Genomic DNA, 14914 nt, shown 5'->3' with positions numbered 1-14914 from the left:
GGATGAGGATTAGAGGGAGAATGTTTTAAAGAACTGAACCACTGCTAGTTCTTTTTGTTACTTTGTAACATTTAAGTGTTTAAGACAGATGCTTTTCTGCAGTATAGCTTTTAAAAGTATTTTTTCCCCTACACAAGAGTCCAGATTTCGGACTTCCATTCTACAACTCTAAAAGGGTGTGGAGGCAGTGTCATCTAGGGAGAAGGCGTGTGGCTGGGGAAAGTCCAGAGGGCCAGATTGAAAGGTATAGAGGGCCACAACCAATCCCCTGGCCTCAAGTTTCCCATCCACTGTCCAAATTGAGGGGAAATACCTCCTTGGGGCAAAGTGTGAATGAGATCCAGGCAAAACTGAGATTAGCTGAAGAATGGGAGCACCTTTCAGTGATGCAGAATTTAGGGTAAATTGTATCATAATCCTTTCTCACATCCCACAGAGTGATCCAATGTAGCCTGTTTATTCTGCTTGCGTTTACTTGTCTTCAAATGTCAACTTCACCTCTCCACATGCAACACTGAGAAAAGTTTTTAAGACAACACATTTTTGTCCCTGGACTGTGTATAGTCATGCACTCACAAGACTTGTGGATACACAAGACAAACTACTAATAATGTTCTTCTTTGCTCCTCCAGGAACATAATTTGTTGTTTATAACGTGCCTAATAATGCTAGCACTCATCACATATGTGGTTGGTACATAGGTTTCTTTTCAGTAGATGGGAGCCACTATTTCATGTATTGTTGGTCAAACATTTATTCCCTTTTTAATACAGTGGTACCTCAAGTTTAAGAACTTAATTCGTTCCAGAGGTCCATTCTTAACCTGAAGCACCACTTTAGCTAATGGGGCCTCCTGCTGCTGCTGTGCCGCCAGAGCACGATTTCTGTTCTCATCCTGAAGCAAAGTTCTTATCCTGAGGTGGAGTCTGTAACCTGAAGCGTATGTAACCCGAGGTACCACTGTAGTTGTATCCTCTTTTACCTATGGAGAAGAAAAGTGACCTGTGGCTTCTCAGCTTCCCACCACAGCCTGCTCTCCATGACACTGTTTCAGTGAGGCTGCTGAAATTGGATAGCCTCTTCCAAAGGCAAGCAGCATGGTTCCAACAGAGGGTGGCAAAGCTGGAGCAGTCCAAAGTGAGGAGGAAACCCTCACATAAGAAAGAGAAGAGAAGGCTGCAGCTTTGCATGGTGGTGTGGTAAGTTTGGTTGTGACCCACGTGGTGTGGCCTCACAACCCAGCTGTGGCTCCTGATGACCCAGCTGTGGGTCCTTCAGTCTGTGGGTTGCAGACATAAGGTGTAGATTAAGCTGCAGAAGGTGGTGCATAAGAGCCTGCCTTGGGCTCATATTGTTATGACCCAGTTTGGGGGTCAGAACTGGATTGTGAACTTTAAAACAACAGCATTGCTGTGTGTGCCAAGGTGACCAGGCCTCAGACACACAATCCAGGATCTCTCTTTGCAAGGAAGTATATAGACAAATAGCCAGACTAAAGTTGAAAAGCTTTATTTCCTGATCAAACATTTACAGACTGGGCATCCTTTCTGTTGTGGAGATTTACCCTGGAAAACGGTAAATAAAAATTTGAATGAAGGAGTCATCCTATCTAAGCAGACTAACCCTAATCCATACACATACCAAGGATGGAGTGATACTTATACATACAAAGAATCCCGGCCAGTGATCCTTGCAACAAGCAAAAATAGAAAAAGACTGAGGCATGAGAAGGTTTTGCAGACACAATTGCCGCTATGGACAAGGCCAGCCCATCCACGAGGTCAGGTGAGATGACTGCCTCGGGCGGCAGGATCCATAGGCGTAGCAGATCCCAATGTCAATATTTATTCCCCACTTGTTCCTGGTGTACATCTTCACTCACCCCTTCTTCCCTGGCCAGGGGGTGGGGGGCACCATTTGGTGGTTTGCCTCAGGTGTCAAAATGTCTAGCCCTGGTCCTGTCTATAGAGGTTTGCTGTGTAGCCTTCTGACAAATGGCAGTGAGACAGAAGTTTTACATAGACAAAGATGGGAAGCAACATCCTCTCCAACAGGATCTAGAATGCCATAATGTTGCAAAAGCAGCAAAATCCATTGGCCAAATCCAGGGTTGTCCTAATGTTGTCCTCTCCTTGTTTCATGAGACCAGTGCAAGCAGCAAAGTCCAGATTTGCTTGCATCACAGTTCCAGCTTGATTCTTCACACCTCTCATTTACCAGCCCCAAGCTCAATTTTTCGTTCTTAGCCCGTGGAAACAAACAAAAAAACCCTCCAAATGCATACACATATACACATCCTTTCAATTATGCTGTCACTAAACAGAGTTGCTAAGGACATTTTGGCTTGGTATCAAGGTTACTGCTAAGTTTTCAGTCTATCTGGGTCATAAGCACTTAAATTTAAAATGAAAGCATAGGGTAAAGTTAAGAGGTTTTAAAAACAGCAAGCAAGTTAGCACCTTTTGGGGTGGATGGCTCACAAGTGTGAAGATGGAACGTAAGAAATTGCTTACAGAATAGAAAACACTTCCCAAAATTTCTTAACAAATTTATCTTCCACTACTTTTCCATCTACTGAAACCCTAAAGGGAGAAGATATCATAGCATTCACTTTGATATATATGTAGACCATTGCTTGATTTAGTTCTATTTTACCATCGCCTGTCAACTTTTTCTCAACAATCTTCCTGAAAAGATCTGGGACATGAATTGCAGTGTATCAGTGACCTCTCTCCTCACAGCACACACAGCACACAGGTCATCTGGCTGAAATGGAGAAGAAGAAACAACACCTGTCACTGTGAAAAATAAAATTATTGAAAGCATAAGAGAGAGACAGAGGTTGTAATATGTGGTATTTCTTGTCAATATTCCCCAAAAGGAGGTTTAAAAATACTTTAATAAAGAATATTCAGTTGGCAGGTATATCAACATCATCAAAACATGTAATGGTGTGAGGAAGAAAAGATAATTTGAAACAGACTTTTTTATTTTTGCTTCAACTGATAACCTCTAGTAGTTTCCTTTAAATGTGATCCTTCCTCTTTTCTCAATTCAATATTTATGTGGAAACGAGAGGTGCAGGAAGCTAATGCATGCAACGTTTCTTGGGCCCTAAGGTGAGGGTGTGTAATCAAGTGTGCCCTTGTAAATGCTCTCACCACTGATAGACCGCCATTGGTAGCACTAGTAATGGCCATGGTTGGCATTTCAGCTTCTGAGTAAAGAGGATCTCTCTGTTGCCTGTTTTGGATTTCCTCCACACATGTTGCATGTGTGAAGCCCATCCATGAGGTCAGGTCAAGCCATTTGCCTTGGGTGGCAAACCTGACCGCCTAACCCACTGTTGTGCAACAGGGAGGCACAGAAATATCTTAAGGAATAATGTGTGTGCCATATATGTGGAAAACACAACCATTTGGTAAGAACGTTTAGTAATTATTTACCTTCTACATTCTTGAGGATTCCGGTTGTGGCTTCAGTATTTCTCCCCACTGAAACAATCACATGTATTGGGTTTACTCTGAGGCACTCAAAATGAACTCAAAATAAATTAGATCCATAAGTAGCACCTTACTATAACTCATTGTTTAAAAGTCAGTAGGAGGACATGTCATTCTGCCAGGACACTTTGCTACTGATCTTAAGGTGGCCATACTTGAATAATGTTTTTTCCATGCAACAACGGTGCATGAAAATTATTCACACGTGATGCAGGATATTATACCAGTCATAAAAATACAACGTGTGGATAACTGGAAAGCCTTGATGTTATCACCTGAAATTCTTTGGCATTACAAGTAAAAACTGATTTTTTAACAGATTTTTATACCTGAACTGCATACCTTTATTAATGCTTCTAAGGAAATCCCAACACAGCGGATACAGCTTCTCCAGCCTTTTGAACTTTTATATCCTCCTTTAGCCTTAAATTCTGATGGTGTGAACCATTTTCCATCGGGATCCTTGATACATTTCCGTGACTCTCCTATGACAAACAGATAAGTCACATCAATGTGACTCACTTATCCCATCTGGCAAATTTCACTGAAGAGAGAAAGAAATTTCGCCAACAGGAGATTCTTTTCCAATATGTACTTAGGAAAAAAGATATGAACAAAGATTGTGTCATGAACGAGGGCTGTGCACCAGAGTTGACCAAGTCGCGGGCCAAAACTGGCATATTAGGAGGGACTCTGGCATCAGACGAATCAGATACCAACAAACACAGATCACTAGAGGTCAGGTTGGATGGCCCAGAGCAATCAGTGGTTGTCAAGGGGTGGGGCATTAGGCAGAAAGGAGAGGAGGACATCGTGCAGGAAAATCACAATAAAAGACCCTGACTTACCCTGACTTCTGGGATTAGGAAGGAGCCTGCTACCTGAGCCTGCTTCCTGGGAGAAGCCGCTTGCAAAGGAGCAGGATTAGCACCTCTGTTGAGCAGTTATTGGGTGGAAGCACCTATCCTGTGTGCTGCAGAGAACTCTTTTGCTGGAGGCTTCCTGGCAGAGAAACCGCTTGCAAAGCAATAGCATAGACCAGGCAGGATTGGAGTCTCTGCTCACTGATCCTGCAGCTGCATTGTGCTTTTTGCAAGCAGCTTAAATGCTAGGTGGGGTGGGGGTCCCTCCAGGGCTTCTTCAACATCTCCTTTGCACTTGGACACGGAGAAAAGGCCAAGAGGCTCCTTCTTCTCAAAGCCAGGCATTCTGGGCAACATGGCCAGGCCTTGTGCTATTGCACAACCAAAATATTTTCATCTGCTCTTGGTATCACATTCCTTTAGCAGATGCAATCCCATGTATAATTATATTATTCCAACACAATGGTTACCTGCTATGAATCTTTTCTTATAGAAAACACCTTTACTTCTTCCACAGCGTACTTTCAGTGTTCGGACCTCAACACTCAAATCTTGTATTTCATTATTCTGCATGCCTTTTCCTAGATGAAATCAATAAATGTATGTCAGCTGTTACAATACCCATGTTTTGGCCTTCCAGAGAATGACAGTGGTCTTACCAGATTAATGATCCTGCTAAGAGGATGAGGTACAAAGTGTGCATTCATGTCAGAGTGAAAACAAAACACTGTGACTGCCCCAAACCTTTGCAGGCACAAACTCACTGAAAGCAAGATTACATGTGACTGTCCTGATAGCTTTATTAGCACAAATAATCAAGAATGCAGTAGTGAAACAGGATGCTCTGTCCCTCATTTACGGACTTTTGTTGAACTCACTTTGTTGCTCCCCAGGGGACGCAGGTTTCTTCATTTCTCCCTGGAGTACTTTGCTGCTCCCAGGTACTGCGACAGGACTATTCTGAGCATGCTGGAGAACTGAAGAGGACACGTGTTAGGAAAACAAGGGCATTGCCACCTTAATGTTAAATTACCGGTAAGTGGCGAAAATGAAGTGTAAATTATTTGAAGCTTATAAAAGAGCTGAGAGCCTCAAGTAAAGTTCAGGTGTAAGGTTGGCACAATCTTAACAGTGTGCTTGGTTCTTCTAAGGTGGCATCACCAGCTTTGAACTGTTAAGTTCATGCACACACTCTCCACATCCCCATGGCTTTTAATCTTTCACTGTCTTCAGCTCATAAAAATATACATATATTGGTTGCCTTTTTGCTACTGAATTGAGGTTTTATTGTTGACATAGGTGACCTGAAAGTGTGTCGCCTTTAATATGGGCCTGCCTATTCCCTGTCATCGCTGAAGGCCTTTTCTAATCATTATATGTCCTGCAAGCATACACCTTATGGTGGCTGGAAAGACCCTCTCCACTATGGCCTCCACATTATGGAATTATCTCCCCTTGCAGACATACCACCTGTTGGTAAAAACTACAGACATTCCTAGACACTAATTCTTAGTATTGGCTTTACTGAGTTTTGAATATTTTGGTTCATGTTTAATTATTTAAGGGTACTCATTTTACTTTGCAAACCACCTTGATATTTTTCACAATAAAAGGCAATCTATTGGAAAAAGTAAACAAAATACATTATTATTATTATTATTATTATTATATCCCAGGAGACCAGGCAGAGGGCTGAGGCAAAGTGAATGCATGGCTTCTACAGGATTTTGTGGCCCAAAGACTGACTGACTACCGTTTCTCAGTAAATGCTGATGACTTTTCTATCTTTAAGGCTTATTTGATTGGTTTAGCACAGCCCACAAGATAACTTACCATTTTCTAGGCTTTCGTATAATGGCTGTAAATTTTGATATGCTTCCAGGTTCTCCTTGCAGAAGATCTCCTTTATTGCTAACACATTGGTCTGAATGCTCTCAAGGACATCGTATACCACTTTAGAAATATCATTTGGTTGTGCAATTACCTTATCACACCATTTCTAGAAAGAAACAATACAGGCTTTAAAAACATTTTTAGAGAGAAAATGCAAAGTAGCTTTCCTATTTCCCACCAGATCTAACAGCAGATTACTTGGGTGGTTATCCCAGCACAATCAAAGGAAGCAAAAATTGTCAAGGCAGTTTTAACTTCCTTTCCCAGATTCGAATACCCTGCAGAATTAGCATCCCTCAGACCAGCTAATGTCCTTTCCTATGCTTTTTATCAATGCCAGAGAAAGCCTCAAGGCATTTGGCCACTTGTTCTTCAGAAACAAGCCACAATCGGCTGCTGTTATGGGGTTTGTCTTCTTTGTTTTTTCCTGTGGCTCACATCCCCCACTAACTAGTAAGGTTTCTCCTTCCATGCAAAGTTTTTTGTTGTTAGAACATTTTTATACCAACCGTTCCTAAAGAAACTCAGGAGCGATGAGTGCAGGCTACTCCCAGAATCCTGTGGTGAAGGTTAGGCTGGGAGAGTGCAAATGGCCTATGTTCACCCAGTGAACTTCATCATAGAATCATAAAATTGGAAGGGATCCTGAGGATCATCTAGTCTAACCCTGACTGAGTGAAGTTGGGGTCCAGATCTTTGCATCCAAGTCTGGCACCCTGTTCACCATACTGCACTGCCTCTCATGCTGTTCTCCACCAGAAAACCTTTCTGGTTGTAGGGACAAAGATTTCACACTCTTAGTTTAGATGAACTTCATGTGTCCAGATAGGGTTTTAAAAAATAAATTCAATGCCTATAATAATCACCTTAAAATCTTCTTCGGATATTCTTTTCTTGTCTCGTAGGAGATAGAGAAAAGGGAAAGTATCTTTAATTGCATAAGAAATATTTATTTTTTCGCCTCTGAACCACTGAAAAATTTCATCTGAAGTACCTGGAGCAGACATGCTATAAACAAAGCAAGAAGTATCAGAACACAAAAAAGTCAATGAAAGCAATAAATGACATGGCTATTTAAAGAAGAATTTCAAGCTCAAAGTAAAGAACTGTAGAGCATATAGACAGAAAGGTCCCATTAGAAGAAGAAAAACATGTCTGAGGCTTGATAAATCTCTAACCTCAGATCAGGCTGCAGAATTGTGCTGCTATCTTACCCTTCCTACTTCTACTCAGCTTTAGGTGTTCTGTGTGACTATTAGTAACTTATATGGGTATCCTTCTATATTTACTTTGAGTACCCAGCTGTGGCCAAAGTGAGATTCCAATGTGAATTTAGGAGCATGGATGGCTTCAGTTTAACTTAGATTAGCAAGAGTCACAAATAAACTAGGGGTGGGGGTGAACAGTGTTCAGAAAGAATGAAAGCTCATGAGTTTCATTTCAATTGCCCCCTTCCTCCAAGGGGCAAAGGGTAGCATACCAGGCTCTCCACCACCATTAATTTTATCCATACAACAACCCTGTGAGGTAGGTTAGGTCAAGATAAAAGAGACTGGCCCAAGATTGCCTTCATGTCTGAGTCGGGGTTTCAACCTGACTCCACCCCAGTAGCCGTCCAACATTCTGATCACACCACCAGATCCCTCAAGTCTTGGAGATGCTAAAAACTTTCTGTGCCCATTGATGGCACGCTGGCAGTCTGAATTGCCAGCAGCAAACAGAAGCTAGCCCTTTGGTCCAATAAAATTAGTGTTTGACCAGATATCTGTAATAAAAAGCTGGACGTTTCAGATGATAGCTGTGACAAATGTATCAAAAATCCCCCCAACCCCTTACTCAGAATTATCTCCTGAGTTGTTCTGAACATTCTGGGTGCAAGGATATTCACTTCGCTTTGTTTCAGATGTGCCTTATTAGTTTCAGAGATACGGGTGTTTCTACTTCAGCAGCCACCGGACTTCTGGTACTCTCAGAGGCAGGAAATGAACACACCCTGCAGTTTTCCGCTTTTTATCGCTCCCCCCCCCGCAGTTTTACTACTTTATCGCTTGAGGAAAGTGAGCACAACTTGTTTCTTTAGATCTGAAACAGCTTGTGAGAGCTCTGGCCCCACATAAGTAAGATGAGGAAGAGGAAATGGCGTTCAGATGCGCGGTGCCCTTTTCTGCCCCTTCGTATTGGAGTGACGGGGGAGGGGTAGACGGACGCTCAGACAGACAAATCTTGCCCGCAACAGACGTGTCTTCATTTTGTTTTGCCCTTAGACCAGTTTATTGGGCGTCCCTCATCCCCAGTTGCTTGCACGAAACTTAGGCAGAGGCTCGATTCTCCCCGATCTCTTGACGCAGCACCGATTCGGATTTGTTTGCTGCGTTAAGAGGCGCTTCCGGAGTCTGTGGCGAGAGGGAGCCGAGCGCAGACTGGAAGCGCGTTTCTCCCGGACTGCTTGTCTGCTTCATGGACAGAGAGATCAAGGGGCTTCTAGTGGGACCGTGCGCCCTCCGAGGAGACGGGGGACCTCCATGCCCACGAGCCGGAGATAACCAGGACTCTCCGGAGCAAGTGATACTTTACGCACTTGGCACGACACGCGCGCTTTAAAACAGATCGGTGGGAATCAAGAAACGGTCCCTTCTATCAAGTACAAAATGGTGACCCGAGGAAGGCGACGCCCAGAGCCTTTTCCTTTGCGCAGCAGATCAACCAGTCCCTTGACTTACCTTTCCCCTTTTTCCTCAACCACCAGGTTGAAGCAAACAGATGGACTCGGCCTCGGGATGTCGCCCAATAAAAGACAAAGAAGAGAGAATGAGGGAAAGTTCCTCCCTGTCGATTTTTGTCTCGAGGAAAGGAAACTGAAAGTATTCCTCTTCCAAAAGTCGGCGCTTTTGTCGGAAGCCGAGACTCGCTGTTCCAAAAAACCTCTCGCTTAGCCGGTTTAAGAGAAGGAAAGCACAATCAAGAATTAACATCCTCTCCTTTTTCATCCATGGCCCGTATTGTTAAAGCTATGGTTTTCCCAGTAGTGATGTATGGAAGTGAGAGCTGGACCATAAAGAAGGCTGATCGCCGAAGAATTGATGCTTTTGAATTATGGTGCTGGAGGAGACTCTTGAGAGTCCCATGGACTGCAAGAAGATGAAACCTATCCATTCTTAAGGAAATCAGCCCTGAGTGCTCACTGGAAGGACAGATCGTGAAGCTGAGGCTCCAATACTTTGGCCACCTCATGAGAAGAGAAGACTCTCTGGAAAAGACCCTGATGTTGGGAAAGATGGAGGGCACAAGGAGAAGGGGACGACAGAGGACGAGATGGTTGGACAGTGTTCTTGAAGCTACAAACATCAGTCTGACCAAACTGCGGGAGGCAGTGCCTGGTGTGCTCTGGTCCATGGGGTCACGAGGAGTCAGACATGACTAAATGACTAAACAACCTTTTTCATCAATGATTAGTATCCTCTCTATCCCTCCCCCGGGGGGTCATAAGAAGAACTGTACCATAGGAGCCAACTCCTAGGGGTCGTGGGGTTTTCAACCCCCTCAAAGTTGATAGGAATTGCCATTCAAATAGTGTGCATGCACCACACTGTATGATCAATTACCTGGCCCCCCACAATATTTCATTCAACTTGGCACCTCTGAACTGTATGCCTCTTATTTTTAAAAAAATTATTGTTCTCGTCACCATCTCTTAGAGTCCATTCTCTCCCTCACACATCATGAGGAAATGCTGACGTAAGTTTTTGAATAACTGTATCTCTGTGGTTGAGCAGTCATGGAGTTGAGAAAGGGATGTGTGTGTTTCCTGAAGGGCTAAGTCAATCCAGTCAATGTGGGGGCTCATTGCCAGAAAATGGTTTCTTGATGCAAAATCACTGAAAGGCAAGCTATCAAAATTCAAGGAGGGCTGGAAGGTGACAGTGATAGGGAACCCTTTTTTGGTCCAGAGCCACATTCTATGCAGAGAGCCTTTTCGGTAGTGGCGCCTGCCCTGTGGAATGCCCTTCCATCAGATGTCAAGGAAATAAACAGCTATCTGACTTTTAGAAGGCAGCTGAAGGCAGCCCTGTATTGAGAAATTATTGATGTGTGTTGTAAGCTGCCCAGAGTGGCTGGGGAAACCCAGTCAGATGGGTGGGGTGTAAATAATAATAATAATAAAATATTATTATTATTATTATTATTATTATTATTATTAGTTAATCTTTCAGGGACTGCATGATTAAGGTCACCAGACGTCCTTCCCTGGGGACAGTCCCCGGATTTGCCAATCAGTCCCCTGGCAAAATCCATTGAAGTTGAAAAGTGTCCCCGGATTCATTGAAAAAAATCTGATAACCTTATGCATGCTGGGCTGGGGGCCAGGAGGCAGAAGCAAAAGTGGATGGACATGAAAATATGACGAGCATGCGGAATCAGGCCATCTAGTCCAGCATTCAGTTTTCACAGTTGCCAACCAGATGCCTAAGAGAAACCCAAAAGCAAGACCCAACCACCAGAACACACATACCCATCCTATGGATGGAGGAAGGTATGTGAATTTGCTCACAGATCTCCTTCCAGGCAAGGAAAAAGCATAATCAGAGTAAAAATACTCAGGAGTAGGGGTGTGGCTTTGGAATGTCCAGAGGGCCTGGTTGAAAGACACAGAGGGCCACATTCAGCCCCAGGGCCTCTGATTCCCCACCCTTGTCTAAACTGAGGAGAAAGGTTTGTTGGGTGGAGAAATAAAACCTTTTGGGGAACAGAATGTGAAGGACAATCCAGACAGACTTGAGATTAGCTGAAGAATGGGAAGCATTTTTCAGTGGGGTGTGTTTTTTCTGGAAAGTTTTGAATTAGTGTAAATTGCATAGCCCAGAGAGTGATGCTTATTTATTTGCATTTAGTAAGTAAAGCTAAACACTTTGAAACTACCAAGGTTTGTTTATTTATTTGCAATTGACATCCATTCTTTTCAGAAATTGGAAATGTATGCCCCAGATCACTAGGTTCAAGGCATTTCTCTCTGTAGTTCTGATACCTGGTAGCAGATCTGATAGTGGCACACGTTTCTTGCCTTCACTGAAGCTCTATTTATATATTTGCAAATAAGCAAAATATTACACAAATGCCACAAGTCTTTAATACTGGGTTGTTCAGCCCTGGGACTTCTCACTAGTGGGAACCAGATAATACTATAAAGTGTTGCTGCCACCTTCAGTTAGTGGCTAGGCACACATTTCAGGCATTACAGTTTGGGGTTTTCTAAATGTAGACATCACAAGCAGTCATACCTGCACAATCTGCAGATAGTATGAGCAATTGTTAAATATTGCCATCTGTACACACATAGGGTGTATCCTCTGTGGCTAGCACCCATTAATTTCTTTACTCCCTCTGTTTTCAACACCCACTTCACTTCTTATTTGCTACCCCATCCCCCAATGAGTTTATTGATATACTGGAAGCCCAGAAGCAGACTCAGTTAGTTATATTCAATTTGGCGTGTGCCCAAAGGCTTTCTTTCCTTGTACCATGCAGGCAACTTCATGACTACATATCTTGGGGGGGGCAAGGCACTCTGAGTATGCTCAGAGGCTGTCTGATCTAGTGCCATGCATGGCTAATTACTGACTGCAGTGTCTGTTTTATTGCAAGGTACTTGTGGCATGGTTTGCTCAGAGTCTCCTTTCCTTGGCACAAGGCAGGCAGAAAACATCCTTCTCTTTGCATGCAATTGCACATCCAATCATATTCAACATTTCTCTGGCAAGCATGCGGAAGTTTATATTGCCAACCTTTTTCTCCAACAGCATGGACAAGCATTTGCTCATCCAGTCACAGATAATCTTGCCCAATTAAAATTGAATCAGACAGAATTGGATATAAAGGGATTTCAAGATGCTTGCCCGCTTCACTCTAATGGATCCGTATCAGAAAGCAAACGTTGCAGATTATTGGGGCATTCCTAGATCCAACAATTTTTGATGCCATTCATAATTACGAAGACGTTTCTTACTAATGAAAAAAAGCAGCAGCTGGCCTGCTGACTGGGGATTGAGCACTGGGAACACATTTCTCTCATGCTCCAAAATATGTAGTGACTTCCTGCTTCCTCTCCGACACAGTTAAATTTGCTTGTTTGACCTTAAAAACTACTGCCCATGAGACAGCTTTAAAGTTGCCAAGCTGCAGCTCAGAGATACATAGATATATCTTCACATTCCCCACTGCAGGAGGAAGCAAGGCTACTGTGTCTTCTCTTGACCGTTCTTGATGGGCCATTGGCCTGACTCACAACCTGCTGTGGAGCCCTGCTTGTTATGGTAGGACAACAACACACAGGCAACAGAACTAAGGGAGGGGCGTGCAGAAGAAGCCATTGTGTCTTGTCTTCTGCAGAACCGAAGCAGATGTATGTTCTCTAAAACTGTATTCACATTACTGCCTTAGAGAAGATAGTTTGAGAAACAGTGCATCAAACACTAGTATTTTATTTCAAAGTAGGGGGTGCATATGCATCGCAGATAACATGTGAACAGCAACAAAAACCCGCACTGCAAACACAGTAAATGCATAGTAAATAGGAGTGTGAGCACAGACTAAGTAACAGCCTGACAACCCCAAAAGCAAATACTTTATAGGCAGTACCAATATCTGCAGCAGAGAGAAGAGAGTCACCCTGCAGTGCAGACAAGACCTGAAACTGGATTCACAATATAAATTAATATTACTATTAAACTCTTTAAAAACTTGACTTGCCTTTGAATGCTGGTCATCAACCATAACAATAAAGATTTAATTCGATCTGCCTTTTTTAAATTTTCAATTAGGATGGCTCATTGATAAAAGAGTAGATATTTTTTCAATGTGTGTTTATGTGTGAGGTGGCAATCATGAGAACAGAACCAAGGGATAGTTGTGTTCCAGACGGGCCCTGAATAAATACACTTTTCTGTATAGTGCCTTAAACTCTGTTCTCCTTAACGCTTGCTGTCAGGTCATTATTAGAGGGTAGCTCAGAGAGGGGTCCTCAGCTCTCTTGCCCCTTCTCCTCTTTCCTTTTGAAAGTCAGCCTAAATTTGCATGTATACATATGACTTATCTTATGCAAATTGGTGTCATAGGCCTACAACCGAAGTTCTTTAACTTTAGCAACAACTCAGGCTGCTGTTACTTTAAAAAGAAGCCCCCTCCCCATTATGATGTTTTCAGTGTTTATTTTGCATTCATCAAATTGAAGGCAGAAAAAATACTTTAAATAATTCATAGTTATACAACTTTAAGTGGAAGACACTTCTGCGTACGAATCAGCATGTATCTGCCTGTGTTGTGTGGCATTTGACTTTTCTAGTGGGAAGGGCCTTCGCTCTGGGAAGCAATGATTCTGCCTGTAGCACCGCACAAGAAAAACAACATTGTCATGGTATAAGGCATTATTCATGGCATAATGAGTAAGCCACATGATACTGCATGCTGCAAAATCACTCCCATTTTACTCTCCCCTTCCTTAAGCCAGGACCAATAAACAATAAGCATCGGCTTAATGTGATGTGGGAACCAGCACTCACTTTTTTATCCTAACACAAGAACAAAAAGAGACCTGCTGGATCAGGCCAATCTAGTTCAGCATCCTGCTCTCACATTAGCCAATCAGATGCCTGTTGGAAATCCGCAATGAGGGTGTGAGCACTTTCCCTTCTTACAGTTTCTAGTTACTAGTATTAAGAAGCATTAATGCCTCAAACCACGATCAATATGCCAAGAACAAACCTTGTCTTACCACCCTAATTTTTTCTGGAAAGAAACAAACCATGAGCATTGCTTCACACATCATTGTAAACCAAGGCTTGTGGTTTGTTGTTCCTGGCTTGAGTAAGCGTGTAACCAAAAGGGAGTCATTCAGCTGTGTGTGCACCGGTACATTTTTTTCATCACAAGCCATGATTTATGGTTTTCCATGATGTGTGAATGTGGCATAAGACGAGTGTAATGTCTTAAGCAGGCCCTTAAGAATTAGCTATCCTTAAAATTTTGAATCGGAACTTGCATACAATATCCAGCAGAGGGCAAACCTACCCTGCTCCTAATCCAGACATGAAATCTCAAAGATGAATGTATGTTGCCTGCAAATGAACACTGTATGTTGCAACTATTTCCTGTGTCTGCTAGACACTGTCAGAATTGCAGCTGAGTTGATGTAGTTTTAACAAATACATCAGAACAAAGTCTGCTTGTAACATCTTGTGTTTCATTTTAAACTTCTACTGCTATTTCACCATTGACAGCTGTGTTTACATATGGGTAAATCAGCATTCCTTTTGCAATTTAGCTTTGGCTCTCTTTCAGGGTTTCACATTTATCTGAAAACATAAGCAACTATACTGTTGTTTCCCACAGCCAATAAATAGTTGGCCCCTCACAGGCACTTCTATTAGCACGCATTTTAAATAGTTCTCTTGAATTTTGTTTTTTAGCTTGGCTCTAGGAGTTCTGCATTTTATACTAGAGGAAGGAAATACTGGCTCTGAGTTTATTAGACATAACTTTTCTTTTCTTTTCTTTTCTTTTCTTAATTGCCCATTTGCAGACTGTTTCTTGGCTATAAGAGCTGTAACATTTCAAGCATATTAAATAATCCTAAAACCACATTTTCTCATAAGGTCCCATTGA

General features: G+C 42.6%; 1 protein-coding gene across 3 annotated transcripts; it reads right to left on the bottom strand.

Moving 5' to 3' along the window:
• Positions 1-1493: 1493 nt before the first annotated feature.
• Positions 1494-7511, bottom strand: LOC128414424 (nuclear body protein SP140-like). Of its 3 annotated transcripts, none has more exons than XM_053389673.1 (8): positions 7438-7510; positions 7126-7267; positions 6200-6365; positions 5245-5343; positions 4837-4947; positions 3846-3988; positions 3447-3494; positions 1494-2798 (listed from the first exon to the last, which is right to left on the bottom strand). In XM_053389673.1, the coding sequence occupies exons 2-7, from the start codon at positions 7264-7266 to the stop codon at positions 3450-3452; spliced, it is 705 nt and encodes a 234-aa protein (XP_053245648.1). In that variant the 5' UTR covers position 7267; positions 7438-7510; the 3' UTR covers positions 1494-2798; positions 3447-3449. The 3 variants fall into 3 exon arrangements, with proteins under 3 accessions (XP_053245648.1, XP_053245647.1, XP_053245649.1); XM_053389672.1 differs by having other exon boundaries at positions 1494-2766; XM_053389674.1 differs by lacking the exon at positions 3447-3494 and having other exon boundaries at positions 7438-7511.
• Positions 7512-14914: the final 7403 nt, after the last annotated feature.

Source organism: Podarcis raffonei, chromosome 5 (assembly GCF_027172205.1).
Source record: "Podarcis raffonei isolate rPodRaf1 chromosome 5, rPodRaf1.pri, whole genome shotgun sequence".
In the NCBI taxonomy this organism is placed as follows: domain Eukaryota; kingdom Metazoa; phylum Chordata; class Lepidosauria; order Squamata; family Lacertidae; genus Podarcis; species Podarcis raffonei.
Note: the sequence above shows the minus strand (reverse complement) of the source record. Positions and strands in the feature narration are given on the sequence as shown.

Bases quoted from the DNA above. Each gene is read 5' to 3' on its own strand.
- LOC128414424 (XM_053389673.1), bottom strand. From the start codon at position 7,266: ATGTCTGCTCCAGGTACTTCAGATGAAATTTTTCAGTGGTTCAGAGGC. The intron at 5,344-6,199 runs GTAAGTTATCTT...TGTCCTCTTCAG, and splicing joins ATACGAAAGCCTAGAAAATG to TTCTCCAGCATGCTCAGAAT. The intron at 3,989-4,836 runs GTAACCATTGTG...TGTTTGTCATAG, and splicing joins TAAGAAAAGATTCATAGCAG to GAGAGTCACGGAAATGTATC.